Consider the following 21848-nt stretch of genomic DNA (forward strand, 5'->3'; position numbering starts at 1 on the left):
GTATTCTTTGTTTATTAATCTATTTATTAGTCTTTCAAACTGATATGAAATAGATTTATTTTCGCCCCTTACATACAAGCAGTTTATGTCAGCTGTTGGCAAATTACGGCACACCATACTCCTCCTAGTGGCACTTAGTCTAGTCCTCAAATAGCGACAGCAGAAGTTAGGAGAAAACACCAGTCAGTTGTTGTTCATCAGAAATTAAATACATTTTTGGCAATGGTATCTTCAGTTACTATTCATTACCCAATTGATGTATGCATAATCGCAAAACAATACTTTCAATTTTTTTTAAATTTTGCACCTGAAAATTAATCAAAACATGAAAAAACTAAAACTACTGCTAAAAATTAAACTGAAACTAATCAATATTTAACTGACAGTATGTAACTAAAACAAGCAAACAAACTCTCAAAACTGAGTTAGATGAACAAAGTCACAACGAAATACTATAATCAAAAACCCAAAACCATTATATTACCCTGGTTGCAACTAACGATTATTTTAGTAATCGATTAATCAGATAGCAAAAAATTGTCACATTCTGCAGATTTTTCATTGAACCACTTAAGCCTATTTATACAATGTTAGAAATACTTTAAAAGATGCAAACATACATTTTGGTTTCTTTTTAAAAAGGAAAGAAACATTTTATCCCCTAAATGCAATAACAGCGTTCCTTTAGCGTACGGATGATCATTTGCAGAAATGGATGGATCTGCAGCTAAAAACACTTCTACTGTCAACATGTGAAAAGCTCAGCCCTTCCTGCTCAACACATCAATGCACCAATATCAATAACCAGTTAATAACTGGGTAGCAAAAGGTGCTTAATGGGAGATTTGTTTTTAGCAGATTTTCATCTTTAAGGTTTTATTTGTACAGTTTGGCTTAATTAGCTCTCAGTGTGTTGTTCTTTCAGCAAGTGGCCTTTTTGGAGTCCGTATGCTCCAGTTAATTAATCGATTAATAAATCTGTTGACAATTCAATAATCAATTCATCAAGATTAATTCGATTAATCATTTCAGCCCTAGATTTGATCCCAGAAAAGGATGAAAATACACCTAATAATTAGATTTACTCCAAGAAATCAACTGACCAGAATCAGCCGACATCCAGCTTTGGATGGTCATAAAAAAAAAAACACTTTCCTCTTTTTACAGTCAGTGAACGCACCACATAGAAACAAGAGATTGGTTTATCCAGAGTGCAGGAGAGTTAGACCTTTAGAAAATAGCTGGAAGGCTGAAAGTGTTTTGATGTTTTATTCTTTTTTGGTCTTTTTCATAGCAATATTTATCACAATATAAAACAAATCACTAGTTTTGTCCACCTTTACTGTTCCCTGTTTCTATTGATTGCGATCTGAAGATACCAGGAGGTTATTTTGGATTTTAAAGGTGTGTTTTTAAAAGTTGAACATGTCATTGAACATTATATACCTGCTCTGAATGAATAAGACGTACATTTTACACAGTTTTATTGAAGTTGGTGTATTTCGTACAACTGTAATGGAGACACTTTTTTCGCATCCCACGAGTCACATGATAAACAACCGGACGTCCCTACTGGCTGAAAAGACGAAGAAGATGACAGGAAGTGGTTGGAGGATGATGGTGCTGCATGTTTTTTTTGTGACTCACAATGGGAAAAAACTTATTCACGTTGCGTTTCTTTTCTAATGGTGGGCTTTTTGACACTAGTGGAATATGTACAGAGTTTTGTGCGCGTTTATAATGAAAATGTAGCTGCTGACGCTCTGGATGCATCTAGATGTATTCAGTCACAGCTCAGGATCTTCTAGAGGAACATTTCACGACTTGTGGCGAGGAATCAGACGACAGCGACGTCTCCGGTTGTGAGTGAGATCAGCTCAGCGGCGCCGTACGGAAAGCTCGATTGTCCCCGGCGTCCGCCTGCGAATAAAAATGTTTGTCATTTTTGTGTCGGTTCTTTGCGCAGCTGGAATCTGCAGGACGTGTTTTGTGTTGGTTTCAGCTTCCAGGCCTCCGGTTTCAGCTCTCGCTGTGGTATTTCTAGTAGCTCAACTGTTTGTTGTTGTAAGGCCGCCGCCGCCGCCGCGCCATCAGCTGCCGGTGTGAGTGAGTGTGTGTGTTGTACCTTCATCATCATTGTGTTGGGGTGCATATTTTACGTCTGCCGGTTTGGGTTTGTGTGTACGTGTGTGTTGCGTTTAATGGCGTCCTTTGCTGTCTCAGCTGCTGTGTCTCCTCAGCTGTGTGTGTGGTGGTGAGGGGGTGTGTGTGACCCGGGTAAGTGTGTGTTGAGGGGGTCCTCAGACGCACGTGCCATCAGGGTCGAAGTCCATTGCCGACCAGTGGCAAGATTACAGCCCGGCCCCAGGATTAGGGGCCCCTGTTAACAACCCCAGTAACTTTACCATAACACACTCGTCCTGTCTCTCTCCCTCAGTGGGTGGACGTCTGCCAGCCTCCTCTGCTCCTCCGCTGTCTTGTTGCAAGCTAACGAGAAACGGTCGACTGTTTCATGCAGCTCTCCACTGTCCCCATCGCTGTTTATCATGCGATGGGGACTAAGGTCACTAAGGTTTAATTGTTGCTACCTCTATTTTCCTCGATGGAGCAACTAGGAAAATCTTAAAAGTGTTTTGCGTTTCAACTGCCACCAAGCAACTCGTTGTCTTTGCCCTGCAATGCCAGGTTCTAGCGGCAACCTGAAGGAAATTGGTGTCAAACCTTTGTGCGACTAAAAGATTTTGTTTGTGTCGCTCTCATTTTAAAGACGGATGTTTTCGGAGGTCATCAGAGATCAAAGATCCCCTCTGACCCCCCCAACATTTACAAAGAATAAGCAAATTTGATGTCAGTCGGCTGTTTTACAAAAAATCCTAGAGGCATAATCCAGCACAATTTAATTTTGTTAATGACAGGTTGATCTCTGGTGACCTCTGGAAACTTTCTTTAAAAAAAATAACAAAATTACATAAACATTTTTACTGCACAAACGTAGCACCGTTGACTGACGCCATAATTCATTTGATTTCGTAAATGTGGACCGGCTGGTTGACCTTTGATGACCTTTGATAAATATTGAAGATATTTATCAATATTTTCAAAATGATTGCAGCACAAACAAAAAATGTTGCTGCACAAACCGTTGACACCAAATTTCTTTTAATTTGAAGAACACAGGTTTAGGGATTTTTCCTTTCTTTTTATGGATTGTGCTCGAGGATGAGGTTACTGACTAAAACTTACTCATGTGAAGGCTCACGGTTTTATTTTTGGTCATTGGCTGTAGCAGTTAGAGAGCACAGTTAATTTTATCCTTAGTAATTTTTACAATCCCTGTACGTTTGAAGGCAGCTTTCCTGTTCGAATGCCTTTCATCGTTTTAGTATCACCTATTAGTGTCTAGATTTATGAATGCTATTTGCGATGCTGTAAAGTTTTTACATGCAGTGCGACCATTATATTATGACTCCTGACATGAATCAGCAGCACTTCTAAACCCTCTGCTAACAGTATGGGAATAAGGGCGAAATGGAGTATTTTATTACCACGTTGGCACTTTTGTGATTATAAAACATAACTGTGCGGTCGTCAGAAACAGCGTACTCTGATCGGAGGGATGTGCAACTGGGTAGGATGTTTAATGTGCATGGTGTACATTTGACAACAGACTATTAACAGTATATGAAAAATGAAAGCAGCGCAGAAAAACAGATGCTCAGTACCATCGGGAATGTTATTTAAAATGATTAAAACTGTGCAAATACTAACAGGGATGTAAATACTCATTGATTTTCTTGGGAGCAGTGACGTGCAAACTTTTTGCCCTGGCAAATTTAAACTACAAAATGTATTAAATTACAAGTGTTTTTGTTTGTTTTTTTTCACCTGCGCAAAATTTTCTTTTCAATGAAATTTGTACACAATTAAAGATGCAGAATATAAAAAGGGATTCAAACTGTTGTCAACAATCTGTGACCCATAAAAATGTGAAAATTCAGTTTTTTGGGGGGGAGGGTTTTTCCAAATTTTTAGCCTTGCTGACTTGAACTCAGAGGCCTCCAGGCCACACTTTGGACACCCCTCTTACAGAGTCGAACAACTGCTGGGAGGAAGGACCTCTTGTGATGCTCCTTGGTGCACCTGGGATGCAACAATCTGTCAGCGAAGGAACCAAACCTAATCTGACCTAAACACGATGACTCTGCATTGAACGGACATTCTTTAAGTCTAGCAGCACTGTTATAAACATCTAGTGTATTTTCTAGGTCACTATGGCAACAGTGTTGTCAGCAGCAAAGAATCAAAAACTGGGTATGTAGTAAATTTGAAATTCACTTTTATTTCCAGGGGTAAGCATGAGGGGGAAAACGGTTTTTGGCTAATCTGTGCGTTTTGTGACGGGAGCAGCAGTAAATCCTGAAGTCAGTAAACTAATACTGGGGTGAGATCATTATCGATTGTATTATCCAGACCCTGGATATTCTGTTTTATTCTGTCTGTGTTGTCAGACAGAATAAAAAAAATATATTCTGGAAATGCGTTTAAGCAACAATGCAGTCTGTCCAGCTGAAGAGACGCTCACAGCCTCATAATTATCATTCTGTCTTACTAAGAAAACGAGCCGAGGTACAGATGAGAATGTGAACAGGGCTAAATGTGGAACAAAAAAACCCCCCAATGAATCAAATTAAAAGGAAATGAGAGGAAGCCGAAGAGAAACGATGGACGGGAGGGGAAAAGAGGGAATTGTGATTGTGAGCGGCGGAGCGTTTACGGGATAAACGGTCTATTGGAGATTGGAAACAAGCAGACGTTTATTTTTCCTTCAGAATAAATGCTAGCTGCTCTTCAACACGGACCGTCAGCGCCACAAGAAAAAAAAAAGAAAGGGAAGGGGGCGGGGGGAAGAGACAACAAAATATATTCACACTAAATCTTATAATCGATGCTTCAACAAAATGTTTTTATTCCTGAGTGGGAGAGCAGCAGTTTCAGAGAGGGAAGAAAAATTGTGGATGCAACACAATCCATCGACAATAAAACAATAAATGAACCAGCACACTGCCGTTGTTTAAAAAAACAAAAAAAACGACTGGTTTTGCAGCATGATGTCATGGATTTAAATTATTTTTTAATTTCCCTGTTCAGTTTTGATTTCCAAAATTAAAAGTGTCTTTAAACACAACACGAAAATTGGTCTGAGCAACAAAATGTGGGCTGAAGTAAACAAAAACAAAACACCCAAAAACCCCTTAAATATTTGGAGTCTTTCCTCCTATTCACCATCCCTTCAGAAAACACAGTGTTTTGTTTTTGGCTTGATAATGATCTCAGATTTGCCCATCACAGGCTGTACCATATAAAACATTATGTCGGATTAATTTAGGCAGCAAGAAGAATGAAAATTGCTGCTCTTTATAGGCTTGGCATGCACTCGTCCCCACAAAGGGAGAAAACTGAGGCCGGGGTTGTACGTGTTTACTCAAACAAACCCAATCAGCGAGGAGAAGAGGCTGCAGCAGAGCCCTGCAGGCACACGGTAACATGATCTGAGAGGGAGGCGGATGGTGGGAAAGACAATAAGTTGGAAGCGCGGTGTTGATTTTAAAAAAAGGACAGAAAGACGAGCCTCTTAGCCCCCCTGTGGTAACAGACACCAGGCTTTGTCTGCTATAAATATCATTGGCACCGGCTCTCTTTCGCTCTCTCTTCCTTTTTATTTTTCTTTGTCAACCCTCCTTTTCATCTACTTTACTGCGTAATATCTTTTTCTCTTAAAATTTTTCAGTCCATTTCCTCAGTGGGGAAATCATTATTTTACTGTTATTTATACTGGAGAGTATAAGTAATTACTCTCCAGATAATCATTTTTTTAATAATTTCTCTTAGCATTGCCAGTTTTTGAGTTTCAGTACTCAATGTCTCATTTGAATTGGAGTCAATTCTTTAGATTAACTTTAGATTCTTCCACATAATGCTAGAGTTTATGACCATGTACCATCACCATTACCGAAGCAAAGCAGGTTTGGAGTAGACCTCAGCTGAGTTTGTTCTTCAACAAAGGGCTTTTAATTTTCTAGATGAGAACCTTGTAGCCCCTTTGAGTCATAATTGTTAGTTTCTCCCCAATTTCTTAACCTTAAATTAATCAAATCGGTTGTTTACATTACTACTGTGTAATTTCCATGTCTCTTACTGTTTTAATTAGGTATGCAAACAATTAATCAACTTACGATTGTTGATTATCTCTTAATGACGTATTAGATTAAAATGAGTTCCAATCAATTAACTAATAACGTCCACTTAGACCTTCTTTTAGTGTTGTAGTTTGGCTGCCATCCAGAAGAGGGCCCTGATGGTCATCCTTAAGCAGAACCAGTCGATACAGAAATAAAGATGGCGGGGCCATACCAGAATAGGAACAGAGTCCGGTGTGGGATGCAAAATGCACCTCATGAGGTTCTGTTTAGAAACAAACACAAACAAGCTCATTAAGTTTCGCATTAATGAGCTTGTTGAGATAAATCAACTCTAGATTAACTCATTAGTTGATGACTTGCATCCCTAGTTTGAATCTAAAGAATTACATTATTATGTTTTTGTCTTGTCGCAATACAATAATTCAAAGCATGTAAAATGCATAGGCAACTTTGATTTAATTTGTATTCTCCAAAGCTACAAAAACTCTTAAGATTATATGTAGGCCTGCCACAATGACAGATTTTGCTGGATGATAAATTGACCCAGTAATTATTGCAATAAGCTATAAAATTGACACCACTTCCAAGTAATATATTGATGATGGCATAATAATGCAGGTTTTCTCTCTCAGAGACCAGTAAACTTTAATTTAGTGAAGAACTCTTAACACTGGAACTGGACAATTCTTTAAATATCCAAAATAAAACACAACAGACAAAGACTATAAATGAATCACAAATTAAAACCACACACAACTGAAACCTTAAATAAAATGGGTTGTGAAAACTCTGTAAAGGAAATTGTCCTTCAGAATATATGAGTCATCAAAATGGGAATTATTGAGCTCATTTTGATTATTTGCTCCCAAATCCAAAATGAAGAGTGGACAAGAGCTCCATAACTACTGCTTTGATTATTGACCAGCTAACATCTGTTCCTTCAGCAGCAGATATCCACAGAGGATATAAATCCTTCTACTTGCTCACGGTGGAGCTGGATTCAGCCAGTGGCATCTCCCTTATTCCCTTGCTGGGTTCTTCTTTTCCTTTTTACAAACTGATAAAGCTGTAGTTAATCCAGTGAGCTGTTAATCCAGTGAGCTGACATTCCCTGAAGGTGTAATGTCAGACTTTCTTCTCACAAAACCTTCCTGATGCCTCCAGCACAGACGTTGGTGATAGGCTTCTTAACTTGCAACAATCAAAGAATCGATCTTTCTTATTTGGAATAAATTACATGGAGCGACTTCAGCCCCACAGAAAATCTGCATGTGAGAAATACATGAACTTTAAGTCACATGACAAGCCTCATCATGGGTTATACAGAACCTTCTTGTCAAATCCACATTAGCCAGAATCTACCTGGGTTTAGTTCTCCGCTGCGACAGGCGTGGCACTCAAATATGTTTTGGACCTTATTCAGGAGGCCTTTCACTTCCTGAATAAGGTCACTGACCTTAAACTGACCCTTCACTCTTCAGAAGAGTTGTCAAGATACAAAAACTTTGACCTCAACAAAAAGACTTAGAGGGAAATAAAAAGTCATACTCTGTATTTTAGATGTTAGGCATCAACGTTGTTTTAGTAGGATGAGGTTCTTTATAAAATGTACACAGTGTATTCATCACAGGCTCTGCGTTTTGTAAGTTTATTTTTGAAAAGCAAAGCGGGTATAGAGTTTTCTTTAATATTTAGCTGCGGCCGCTACTTCCTTTACTGAAAACAGAAGAGTAAAGGTGACCTTTCACCCCTCAGTTTTTTGAGTTTAATAGAATATGGAAAAGTTTTTCCACACTTTTGTAATGGAAACGCCTTCAAACAGCTGTACTGCATAAGGATGCACCGATCCATTTAGTTTCACTTCCGATCCCGATATCTGAGGTTTAGTATCGGCTGATACGGATCCGACACAGAAAAACATTGCTGAATTGACTTGAGACATTTATTTTTTAAAAACACCGACATAAATGTACAGAATTACAAATTTATCCGATTACTCTGCACCAGTACGCCACACTTAAATAGCTCCGTAAGTTTGGTCAAACATGTAAAAGCTTTCATTTGTCCAGTCAGTGCAATCAGGAGCAATCAGGATTATAACAGCCAATGTAAAATAAATGATAAACACGCTGAAACTGACAAAGACAATTGGTTGACTGCTTTGGTCAAACATGTAACAAACTTTCTTTCAAATGGTTCTGAAAGTGCAATTAGGAAATCTAAATATGATGTAAAATAAATAATAAAGCATCACTCAGGGCTTAAAATACAGAATTAGACTGAATAGATCTGCCCTTAAGGATCGGGCACATTGTCAACGATACACAATCTAGGTTATTATTATTTTTTCAACATCAGGATTGATGCAGATAATAATTTTGGATCGGTGCATCTCTACTGCCGAAACCAAACTGAATTGAAGGACTCTAAAAAAAGGAACTCTTTTTAGTTTTGTTCATATTGATATATTCCTAATTCTTCCTTCCGTCCCACCTCGCGCCTGCAGAAATACCCGCGCAGCATTCAGCGTGTCTAACTATAGGCAAACTCAAGGCGACTGACATTACTGGCGTGGTATGGCTCGTTTGCTGGAGCAGCTGCTTTTCCAGAGCTGGCGCTGTTCAATCTGTTGGCCTTGTGCTGCTCTCCCACTCCTCCCTCTCGCTTTCTTTCTCACTTACTCACCAGTTTACCCCCACATCCTCCCCTTCCTCGTCTCCTCCTCCTCCTGCCGAGTTCTTCCAGAGGATGACTTCACGCTCTGGAAGAGAGTGGCAGCACTGGAGGCTACAGCTTGGCGGCTAGAACACGCTAGCATCCGAGCGCCGTGGCTCGCCACCAAGTGGGCAACGGAGCGGCACAGCTGGAGATCAGAAAGCGGAGAGAGGGGGAGGAAGAGTGTGGGAACGAAGCGGGGAAGAATTCAGCGGGGATTGAGTGAGAAGAGGAGGAGAAGGGGTGCAAAAAAAAAAAAGAAAAGAAAAAAAGACGGGGAGGATGAAAGTTTGAGTGCTCCAGTGATGGTTTTGTGTGCGAGGCACCGGCTGAAGATGCAGGCACTCTGGATTTATTAGGATGACAGTTCAGGACGCAAAGGAAGAAGCAGGGGGGGGAAAAAGGAAGGAAAGAACTGGCTGATTCGCTGGAGCTCCGCACATCTGCACGGAGCCGCCAGTGGAAACACATGTTGCTGTGATGACTCGCCGCGGTGCTGCCCCCGCCGCGCTCCGTCCCGAGCTTCTCCCCCTGCTGTCGGAGTCTGATGGCTCGACGCGGATCAATCCCGGGATCAGATGCTTGATGCCATGAGACCGTGTCAGGCGGTGGTCTCTCTGTCTATCTCTCTCTCTCTCGTCGGGACTTGAATCTTTTCCGCTCAGGAGTTTAATTGAGGCAATCTGAAGCGGTCGATTGGCGACGACAGGGTCACGCTGAAGTCGGAGTAGCTGGATAGTTTTTGTTTGTTGTTTTTTGTTGCACCAGTGAGTATTTATCCTGCTCAACTTTGGTTGGATCGGATTCACCTCCACTACGGCTTTTTCTACTTGTGGAGGTTTGCCTTGCAGAGCTAAATATTGTCGGGTGTCGAGGTTAAAATGGAATCGGAGCACAATTCACGTTAAATAAAACTTTCACTCACCTTCAGATCCTTTCCACAAAGAGTAAGGAGAAGAGTTTAGGAAATAAAAATCAAAGAGCTTTTTTCATTTTTAAAATTGCAATTGTGTTAAGGGGTAAAGTAAATCTTTTCCTTTTAAGCTTCTTTTTCTAACAACCTTTTCAGCAGCAGCTAAAAACGTAGCAAACAGTGGCCACGTCATTTCCAAAGCTGTTTTTTCACTTCAAACGTACAAAAGTTACAGCTAATCTCAGTTATCAAACGGCGCATTAAGCGCAGATCATTATTCAAATTTGTTTAATAAGTTCCTAAGAAAACCCGGCAGATTGCATTGAGGAATTGTATCTTTATATAAACTCTCACATAAAATCTAGTGAGCGTTAAAGATTGTATTAAATAAAAGTAAAGCTTGATGTTGGTTTTTATTACAAGGGAGGTGCGAAGTTTGGTTGCAGTGAATTGTTGCCATATCTGTTGATTTTCTTCACTGAGGTGGTTAAATAAAATGAAAAATAGCAGAATGGTTTGTTGTTGGCAAAATGCTTAAGTATTGTAAGGTGTTGAACTTTTGTAAGTTGAACAAATAAACGATTTTAGCATTAATGCAATGTAGAATACTCAGCTTCTAAATTAAGGCTAAAGGTTTTTATTATTTCCATCAAGTCACATACGTCAAAACAACATTTCTGCAAGAAGTCGACCATTTGCTAAAAACGGGAATTAGAATCGGAACTCTTTAAAACAAGAACAAGCATCAAACTCATAAAACACCCCAACCTTGTGTTGAAATGTGTTTTAAGAGTTGTCAGCAGGACTCTGTCCTCTCTCAGATTTGTCCTGGTGCTGCTCGGCCCAGTTTAAGACCCATGCTGGATTTGCTGTAAAGTTTCACTGCAGTAGATCTGTTATAGCTTCTGCTATTAGCATTTGTCCTCACCACTGTCTCCAGAGATGTTTGAAATTAGCATTTGTTTGTGTTTTTAGCTCTTTTTGACATGGTTTTTTTTTTGTTTTTTTTTTTTTTGCTTAGGTTAGAACTGAGATTATTTTGTTGCCATAAAACAAAATACAGAGAGGAGAATGTTGTGTTTTATAACTAAAAAAAATATTTGGCAGTCTCAGTAAATTGATTGGAAATAAGCCGTTTGGTTTGCTGGCTGCAGCTAAACCTGTCACAGTAACCAATTAATCAATTAATCACATGATGAATTAAAATAAAGTCAATAATTTCCATTCTGATGAATAATATTTTTACTGAAGGCCAATTATGTTTACAGACTTCATAATCTGTCTTATCTGGGGTTTTGGTTGTGCTTTTTATTTATTGTGTCTTTGGTTGTTTATATATTTTAATATATAGTTTTTTATCATTATTTCCAGTTTCAGTGATAAGTTTTGTTTACAAAATGAAAATGTATTGCTCTTTGAGAGGGAAAAACAATATGTTACTTCAGAATGGTTGCAAAACAACAATATCACCATTTATCACAATCATTTCTGGGACAATTTATCGTCCAACAAAATGTATCGTGACACTCTTCGTGACCAGCCAGTTACATTCTGTACATTTAAAAAATAACCAACATTTTATATTTGGTCTGTACCTTTGCACATCTAATTTTCCCATCTGTTTCTTAAAGAACGAGATCAGTCTGAGAAAGACGCGTCTGTCTGTCTGTCTGTCCTGCAGATTCACAGGAAGATCCGGGAGGACTCGGACATGGCCCAGGACTCCCTGCAGTGCCTGGCCCAGCTGGCCTCCATGCACGGGCCCGTCTTCCCAGACGAGAGCGCCCAGGTGTCCTACCTGGCTCACCTGGTGGAAGGCCTGCTCAGTATGATCAACGGGTGAGTGAGTGCGAGCTTTCTGTCGCTGTTAACCTGGAAGTCACATTATTGGCTTACATGCTTTACGTGACGCTTTTGAGCAGAATTTGCTGCTCAGACGGTTTAAAGTCCGTTTTAATGAAAGTCCCAGTGTTGTGCTTTTGCTTTGCGGAGACGCATCATAACGTTGTGCTGTATTGGATAGATAATATTCTCTCTCTGACGGTGGCTGAAGCTTCAAACATTTTGATTTTCGTCAAATATTTCAGAAAGCCTGTGTAACCAGTAGTGATGGGACTCGGTTAAGATATTCCATCAGGTTGATTGCTGGATCTGTATTTAATCATTTTTTATTAAAACTGCTGCAATATTTTCAATAAAAAATGCTGGTAAATTATTACATGAATAGACATATGAGCTCAACAATATTGTTTTTTTTATCTATTTAGATTATCATTCATAAACTTCTGTGAAAAAATCCTTCTATAGAAATGTGGACGCCGACATTAGCTACATGTTTAGCATTGAAATGCTATTTTAGCCTTGAATAGCTTCGCTGATAGGCTAACTGCCTTTAGCTCAATAATAGACTTTTCCAGCGTCCAATCAGACTTTTGAAGCAAAACTTAGCTCAGAGAAGCAGCTTCGTCATCCATCCCTGCTGTTTGCAGACGTCACTTGTGCGTCAGATTTAGGGGCGTACTGGAAACTCTTAAATGGAAAGGTTCCTGCCGGAACCTATGTATGTTTAAAAGAAAAAGATTAATTGCATTAAAAATTTTAAGACTTTAATGCATTAATGTCCCAGCCCTGGACATCAGTAATCACTAAACTAATTTGCTCTCTGTTATCAAAACTATCAAAGCCCTTCTAAACCAACAACAAGCAAGCAGATTTAAATTTTATTTTTTCATATAAATGAAGAAAAGAAATCACATTTATTTTACATTAACCAGTTGATACAGTTAAACCTAAGGTTATATACACCCTTGGCATTTAATAAGACAATATAAAAGGAGAATACATGTTATAAAATAATTGTTTTAGCTTCCCTGGATAGAGCTTCATGAACCAAATCAAAAACTGGAGCTGCTACTTGGCCTTCTCACTATAATATCTGATTTTGCCAAAGTATTTTTGATCTGAAATGTAGTTGGGATTATTTTTTATTAAATCATGTATTAATATTATTTTTTGGTCAATCTCTTGCCTTAGTTTTTCTAAAATGTTGCTGAAATGGGATTAAAGTTGGGCCGCTTTATGACAGTTTGGGAAAAATTTTTATTTTGTCATCTATACGAAATGTTGAATGCATACTTAGATTTAGATCAGTTTTAGTTTACGTTTAAGCCACAGGTGTGTGCGTGTGTGTGTGTGTGTGTGTGTGGGTTGCAGTTGCTGCTGATCCTCGGGAGCAAGTCGTCACCTGGCTTTTTTTTTCTTCTTCTTCTTCATTTTTCACTTTTATTACTTTCATGATTTCCTCTGACATTTTGACAAGTCGTCCACTTTTTTCTCGTCAAAAGCCACAACACTGACAGGTGTAGCTTAAGTACTGACCTGCAGGGACTAATTGAAAGCTGAAAGTGAAAGCAGCCGCCCTGTGAAGACGGGCGCCGCTGCAGCAGCCAGCCTGAGCCGCTGAACCCTGAATTAACTTTTCTCTCTAATGCCTGATGCTTTTAGCTTAATAGCCTTTCTTTTATTGTTTTCCACCATTAAACCTTCAACAATCACATTAAAGAGCTAGGGAGCTGCAGAACGCCATTATTCAATAATTACTTCAGTCTTGAAGGCAGCTCGGAGCCTGAGAGATAAAGGTTGCAGCTATTGCTTTGTGTTGCTTTTCAATTTGTCTCGGTTTGTTTTCGGAAGGTTTGAACGCAGTGTGCTAAAGATGCTCACAGCCCTCCGTTCTTATCTTTGAGCAGACGTGCTGGATTTAATTTTTTTTTCTTCCACATTTCGTGTTTAAATTCGGAGACTCAACAAGCGTCGGAGGCCAACGTCAACAGTAGGACGCTGCGTGTTGAACCATTTCAGCTTTATTTACAGGAAGTAATTGCTTGTTGAGTCTCAGTTTTAATGCCCCCTCATTGCATCATGGGAACCTGTCTTCCAGCTTGGTAACAAATTGAGTACGTAGCGTAGCCAGTGGCTTATGCTTCCCAGATGTGTCTGAAACTGCATTCATGCCGTGGTGGATCAAATTATTATCCTCATGCTTCTTTTTTTTTCAAATAAAACAGGATTAAAACGCCACACTTGCTTTCCTTTAAACACGGGCGAATTGTGTGTTTTTATATCCACCGGTTGTCCTCTAATTGAACACCAAGCTGCCAGAGCCTGTAATAAAACCGAGGGGGCTTGTCTCTCAGATTTGCCTGGAGCTCTGAATTGATGATGGAGCTCCGACTATTTTCAAGAGGTGAAAACACTTTGGTGTGTTTTCTGAGCTGTGGATTGCGTAAAGTGTTTGTTTGTCGAACTGTTATACAGTAAACGTGATTAAAGACAGCAGAGTTTTATAGTATTTACTCAAATGTAAAACGATTACATATGCAAGATGACTGCTTTTACTTGAAACACAAAATCAGCTGAAATGCTAACAGCAGCTGAGTTTCCGAAACAAATGTGTACAAAGCTTTGTCGATGTTCCGCTAATGTTGAAAACAGAAACACCACAATTTCACAATTGTGGTGTTTCTGTCAAATAAGAAACGCAATTAAAATCACACATGAATACGTCTGTGATAAATCTTTAGAAAACATGCCGCACCGACATCCTCCAACTACTTCCTGTCATCGTCGTCTTCTTCGTGGTTTTTATCAGTGGTAAAATCTGGCTGTTGATCACGAGACTCATGTGATGTGAAGCTGTAGAAACAAAGTCGATTGTCTAAACCTGAGAGTTATATGTATATCAACCAAAGAGGCAGTCATGTGGAGCTGCATGAACACAAAGAAAAAGAGTCTGGACCTTGTTGATCGGAGGGAGAAAAAACAATTTTAAATTCTTAATGATAAATGTTGCATTTGGCACAATATGTTAGAGCTTACATATTGGAGGCTTGCATTATTTTTGGTCCAGCCTGTCACCAATAAAGCCGAGAGTCGGTCGGTCTCAGTCCATCTCTGCTTCCATAAAATTGAGCTGGATGGAATTGGGAAAATGAATTGGCTGAATGGAAATGTGTCAGTTTCGATAAAGCTCACATTTCTTAAGTGTTTGCATTACGATGAGGTGGTTTTTCAGTCGTATGTCGCAAAACTGCAACGGTAATACTTTATTTGCGTCACACGAGTCATGTGATCACGTGTCGCTACTGGTGAAAACGACGACAACAGGAAGTGGCAGGAGTGATGACGGCGCGGCATGTTATTGCAAAAATGTATTCATTTATTTTTTGACATTTGCAGAATATCAAAAAGGTTTTGCACAAATTTGTAATGGAAACGCAGCTGTTGCCTTTCAAAAGTTTGACATGTTTTTATCCAGATCTTAACTCCTCCTGCTCCTGTTCAGAAGCTTCAGGACTGGTTCTGCATCTGAATACTAATAGTATCTGTTAGTGTCAGTAGACAGTATAAACAAAATATAACTGTTCAAAATTAAAATGGAGAAAGGACTTCACAAAAAATCACCTATTTTCTACCATCGCAACACCAGTATTGCAAATAACTGCTTGGACTCATTAAATTTTAGCCAATTATAAAAATAAAAGCGCCGTCCAATTATGCTCCACGTAGCAGTAATATGTTTTAGTATATCTTGCTGTTTAATGCAGCACAAAATGTTGAGATGTTCTGGTGAAACTAACTACAGCTAAGCAACTAAGTTGTATAATTGCTGAAACAGAAATTGTGGATGGATTTAAAAAAAATCAAATCTGTTACTAAATTTATTTTATTTATTTTTTCATAATATCTGGTCCAATCATTTGCTGTCCTGGGTCCATTTGCAAGAATCTAAAGTATTAATAAAGATATTAATGCTACACACTTTAGTATTTATTTTTTTGCAAGTCATTGCAGCCTTCACCCACTTTATCGCATGCCGTCACTTGGCCCTAAATGGCGGTAAGTCAGAGTATTTAAATGCTTCATCGCCTTTAGATTTAAATTTCAGCCACAACAGAAGCTCATCTCTGAGCCGATGGTAACGTCAGCCTGCAGGTCCTGAATGTGAGCAGCGTTTCAAATCACCTAACTCCAAGCTCAGTTCTTCTATTTATTTTTATTTTTTTGCCTAGTTATTGGCTGCTTGTTTTAGTTCTTTTTAATAAAAAAAGTTGTTTTATTTCTTAGCTATTAAGATTTGTAAAAGTGACAAAAAAAAAATTAAGGGGATAATTAGACGCATTTGTTTCCATAAAGTCTGTGAGAGATGTTGACGTTGTCTTTTCATTGAAAATAAGACGCTACGATTACTTGGCTCGATATAAATAACGGCCTCACACACCGGCTGAGAAAAGGGTCTTTTTCTCCTCTTCCTCTCTCTTTCTCTCTCTCCCTCTCTTCCCCGCTCCACTGCTATGTCTTTAATCACCTATTCTTGGAGCTTTTTTCCACTTGCCTCATCGGAAAGCCATGCAGAGAGGGACGGCCGATCCGCAGCGATTGAACAGTCCTGCACGCAATTTAGCTCCATCTGATAGGGTTTAGCAGGGCTCCTCACACAATGTAGCTCTTTCACTTGGGTAGAGCGGGAAGAGGAGCGGCGGCAGAAACAGACGCTTCATCTTCAGGTTTTTCATCAAAATCTCTTGGATCAGTTAGTCACGGTCTAAAAAAGAAATGTATAATAAACAAAGCACTCCTACTTTTGTATATCACAACATTTAAAAAACAAAAAAATCTGTTTTAATGAATAACTTAAATCAAATCAGATGTTGAAAAAAACACTACAGATTCTACCTTTATTGGTTATTTCTGCACTAAAGTAAACCCCCAAATGAAAGCATTATGAGTGAAAACTAAACGCATCCTGCCTCCCTACACTTAATTATAGAGAAAGTAACAGTCAGATGCTGCTAATCAAATGCAAAACTTTTATAGGGCCAGTATTGTGTATTTTCCAGGCACAGTGTGACGTTTCACAGTACAAACAACTGTTACCTTTAGTTGTTATGAAATGCTATATATATATATATATATATATATATATAAATATATATATGTGCCTGATATATATATATATCAAAAGAAATTTTACTTCCTAAAGTGATGCCTTGAAATTGGGTCTCTGTCTCTTTAAAAACTCCTCCTCCTCCTGAAACTCGGCCTTCAGGAAGTCCTCACAGCCTCACTCCTCTATTAACCCTTTAACAACGTTTTACCAGCGTTGAGAAGTCGGTCTTTTAATGAGCTCAGCTGATGCTCAGATCCGCCAGGTGTTTGCTAATTGCTGCTGGCTAGTCTGAAGGAGCCTGAGTGGGGGAGTGGACGGAGGGGCGTCATGTGAGGTGGAACCTTGAAAACTGCAGCTCAGAGGAGGAGGCGGAGCTACGTCCAACCAGGCTTTTAAGAAAAGCTGAATGGTTGCCATGGATATTAAAGGATTTCTGAAATATGAAAAAATCAAAGCTACGCTCCAGGTATGTTTCTGATGAGGGAATAACATTGTAACATGATATCCATCCATCAAGGAGGCCCAACACAGAGACAGACATCATGCACAGACACACCTAAGTAGAATTTAGAGAGACCTGACAATCACGTTGTTCATGTTTTTGGACTGTGGGAGAACCTGTGAGAACTCACCCATGCACAGGGAAAACATGCAAACTCTGGGAATCGAACCCAGGAGCTTCTTGCTGCAAGGCAACAGTGCTGCCAACTGCACCACTGTTAACTGTAGAGTCAATGTTCCACGTTTGACTTTTTATTTTTACTGAAGCACAGATAAGATTGTGGGATGCAGCTGTGGGAACGTTTTCTGGGGTCAGGCCGCCTGCCAGTTTCAGTTTAAAGATGGATTTTTATATCTTCTTCTTCTGTCCCCAGTGGGCGAACTGGAAAATGACTCTGAAGTCTGTTTTTCCTCTGACCAAAGCAGGCTTTTTTTTTTGAAACCTTAAACCAAATAAAGACGGCTTGTTTTCCTCACATTTTCATTTTCCTTTCTCTAATAAAAACACAAGACGGGCATTTATTGGTGAACGAAACTCCCCTTGCGGATCGTTCCTAATGTTTACGTCTGAGTTTGAGACGGTGACGGTTTCCGTGTCCTCAGGATCGAGATCGAGGATTCGGAGGCGGTGGGCATCTCCAACATCATCTCCAACCTGATCACCATGTTCCCCCGGAGCGTTTTAACGGCGCTGCCCAGCGAGCTCTTCACCTCCTTCATCAACTGCCTCACACTCCTCACCTGCTCGTTTGGACGCAGCGCCGCCCTGGAGGAGGTGGTGAGTCGCGCCGCATTCAGCCCGCCTTCTCCCTAGGCAGACTTTTCGTCACATTGTGTTATACGTTTAAATGCACGTAGGTGTTGAAATCTTTGAGAAATAATCGCATTTCAATCAAGTTTTTTTCTAGGTTTGGAATGGGCCTGATTTCTGTTTAAGGGCCTTGAAAGTGCTTGAATTTACAGTCGAAGCCAGATATTTTTCTTCACTCAATACAAAGACACAAAAGTTTCAAAATAAAATCTCTTTTAAAAATTTTCTTGCTATATTTTCTGGCATTTAGCGAATTAAAATAATGTTGGTAATTATAACAAACCTAAAACAAGAGACGTTTGGTCTGATTTTACTTTATGCAGTGAGAGAAAAACGTTTCTTTTAGGTAAATATCTGGTTTCAACTGATTGTTTTTGAGCGTTTAATTTGAGCAAGGACAAAATTTATTTAAATCGTTTTGATATAATGAATATTTTTCTCATTTAGCTTATTGGAATAGCATTGGTATGTGTAGCTGAAATAAATTTTGTCTTCTATTTTATATATTCAAGTTATTGAAACTGGGAGATTAACGTTTGTTAGTGTTTAGTTTTAGTACTGGTCGGATGTAAAGGGCGTATGAGACTCGTTTCAAAACAAAACATTTTTGTTCTATTTTAATTTACTTTCATCTCTGCTGTAGAATGTAGTTACTATCACAGGACACGGTTAACAATAATAGTTGAGTAATTAATTACACAATGAAGTGGGTAAGTAATAAATGGTATCATATGATGGTGAATGAAAACTTTTTTTTTTCTTTACGTTCGTTTGAATTTTTCCTCCAAAGTGTGGAGCTGGAAAAGTTTGGAAACTTACCTTGACAAAGGCTTGGAAAGTGCTTGAATTTTACTGTGGGAAGAATGTACAAACCCTTAATACGCAATACTGATGATTTAAAATAAACAAAAACACTCAACCTGATCATTTTGGACCCATTGGTGTCAAATGTTTGCTGTGAATTTGACACCATGCCTGTTTGTCTGCTTGTTCCTCCTCCCAGCTGGATAAAGACGACATGGTTTACATGGAGGCGTACGACAAGCTGCTGGAGTCGTGGCTCACGCTCGTCCAGGACGAGGAACACTTTCCCCGCGGCTGCTTCGTCCAGCCCGCCATCCAGGTCTTCAACTCCTACATTCAGTGTCACCTGGCCGCTCCCGACGGCACGCGGAACCTGGTGAGACGACGTGACGTCCCCGAGAGCGATCCCGTTGATCCGATTCCTTCCTCTTTCTTTTTTTTTTTTTAATCTTTTTTTTTAATTGTTTTTGCTGGAACAGTCTGTAAACGGCATATCGTCCCACGAGGCGGAGGAGATCAACGAGCTGCAGGAGGACGACAGAGAGCTGTTCTCGGACCAGCTGTCCAGCATCGGCATGCTGGGACGTGTGGCGGCGGACCACTGCATCCCCCTGCTCACAAGGTAACAAGCCGAATAATTATCTGACCGGTCATGCAGGACCCTGTGAAGGTTTCCCTGGAACCTTTTCACATCTTGTCGTGTTAGAATGACAACCTCTGACAATGCAAAAAAAATCTTACCAAGTTATTTCTTTTGTCTAGTTTTTAGTGCAGATATCTTAGTACATTTGAAATAAGACAAAACTAACTTAGTAACTTTCTAGCTGAATGTAGGAGCTTGTTTTAAGTCAATAATTTCTTAATAGTGATTTTAAAAAGTTCTAGTTTTAAGTGAAATAATCTGCCAGTGGAATAAGACATTATAAATTATACTGATGTCTAAATTAAAATTATATTCTCTGACAAAAGTTATGTTTTTTTGTTTGTTGTTGTTTTGCCTAAATCATTTTTAGGCAATAAAAAGAGCGTGACTTTTACTTATTTATTTATTTGTCAAAATCTCTCGGCAAAAAAAATGACTATTTTAGGAAAGCGACGATGTGGGAAAACGGTCACCTTGAAAATAGAAGGAAACCAAAAGGATTTGTAGAGATAATCACTTTATGTTGCGTCTAACATTCTTGTAAGTAGATTTAAATTAAAATTTGTAGTTTTGTCCTTATTTATTCTTGAATTGTTGGACGCACAAAATCAGCTCGGGTCGCCCCACTTTGACCCTCCTTGGTTTAGGTGAAAGCATTTTTATTTGTTACAACGGCCTAGTCCAAGTCCAGACCTAAATCCAATTGAGAACATAAAGTGTACTTTGCTCCCCTTATAATTTGATGAGCTTCAGTTGTTTGGCAGTGATAAAAGGGTAAAATATAGATAAATGTGTTAGATGTGAATATGTGGTAAAGACATAACCAGAAGTATTTTTGTGACTGAAATGTTCTACACATATTTAGATCTACAGCAACTCCATGAATATGTGTGCAACACATTTTTCAGATTTTATGTATACAAATATAATGATAATAAAAAAAAAACAGGGTTGTGGATAAAAAAAAAAAAGCTTCATTTTGCTTCCAATATCCAAATGTATTGGACTGTGTGTTGATGTATCACAAAGAATTTAACTAAAATACGTTGAATTTTATGGCTTTGACGTCACAAAATACAAAAATAAAAGATTATGAATACATTTGCACTTTCATACATATTTGCTTTTGCAAAAAAAAAATACATGTGCCATTTCTTTCTTCCCCGCTCCGCAGCCTGCTGGAGGACCGGGTGAACCGGTTGCACGGCCAGCTCCAGAGGACCCAGCAGCACCTCATGGCCTCGACCGACCTGGGGTCAGTGGACCGCAAAGTCCTGGACGACCTGTATGAGGACATCCACTGGCTCATACTGGTCTCAGGTCAGCAGCTGTTTCTTAAAAAAAAAAAGAAAAGAAAGACGGATTTAATTCAGCGCCGGTTTCTGCTCCGGTCTGCAGCAACTTCTCGGATCAGAAGTAGCTTCACTGCAGAGAAATCCAAAAACCCAGTCCACAAAAAGCCCCACATAAAATCAGATCCAAACTCTTTAGACTTTAACAAGGAGTCACGTTCCGCACGTCTACAATAGAAATGTTTTATTAAAGTCAGAAATGACTTTTCCAGTGCAGTTTATTAAACTTTACTGGTTATATTTATAACAGAGAAACCTCCCTGCGCTGTGGGTTCGTGACATGCAGTCTGCGTCTGCAGAGCAGTTCAAAGCTTTATTGAGGTTTACGGCCCGTTGACTTACACTCTAGACTGGGTGTGCCCTCTTTAAAGAGGAGATCCGTTTTAATTGTTTTTACAATGTTTTTATAGAGTACAGCAGAACTCTGCATATCTAAACACAAGTAATAACCCAGGATTTTAGACACACTGTAATACAAACTCATAATCGTACAGATGCTTGAAGGATTGGAAAGTTCTTGATTTCTGCACAGAGTCCTTGAAAGTGCTTGATTTTCAAATGTAATAACGTGCAATCTAACGCCTGATTAAAAGTCTGGATTTGGAAAGCATTTTTTATAGTTGAAACCAGACATTTTTATGCCCCTAATAAAAAGACAGATATGTTTTTTTCTTGTTTTAGGTTATTTAGGATTAACAGAGTCATTTCTATTTGCTGAATGTGAGAAACGTTAGTGAGAACATTTTTCTCTAGAGATTTTTTGTGACTTTCCTCATCTGTTGTGTTTAAGCATTTAATTTGAGCAAGACGTTAATTTACATTAATACAAGTTGTAATGAATATTATTACTCCTAATTTCTCATCAACTCGTTAATCTGTGTTACTGAAATAAACACTGTCTTATATTTTATGCATTAAAACTTTGAAATAGTGTTTTTGATTTGTTTGTTTTAGATTTTT

At 39.0% G+C, this 21848-nt stretch overlaps 1 protein-coding gene across 2 annotated transcripts in view; it reads left to right on the forward strand.

Annotated features, from left to right (window-relative positions):
• The window catches only part of xpo4 (exportin 4), a 56762-nt gene that overhangs the window by 22864 nt on the left and 12050 nt on the right, over positions 1 to 21848 (forward strand). For both annotated transcript variants that reach the window (XM_028023132.1, XM_028023133.1), the window contains exons 8-12: positions 11510 to 11667; positions 17882 to 18056; positions 19093 to 19269; positions 19373 to 19515; positions 20711 to 20856. In XM_028023132.1, the coding sequence (XP_027878933.1) occupies positions 11510 to 11667; positions 17882 to 18056; positions 19093 to 19269; positions 19373 to 19515; positions 20711 to 20856 (799 nt within the window). The remainder of the gene's footprint in view (positions 1 to 11509; positions 11668 to 17881; positions 18057 to 19092; positions 19270 to 19372; positions 19516 to 20710; positions 20857 to 21848) is intronic.

This window comes from Xiphophorus couchianus, chromosome 7 (genome assembly GCF_001444195.1).
Source record: "Xiphophorus couchianus chromosome 7, X_couchianus-1.0, whole genome shotgun sequence".
NCBI lineage: Eukaryota > Metazoa > Chordata > Actinopteri > Cyprinodontiformes > Poeciliidae > Xiphophorus > Xiphophorus couchianus.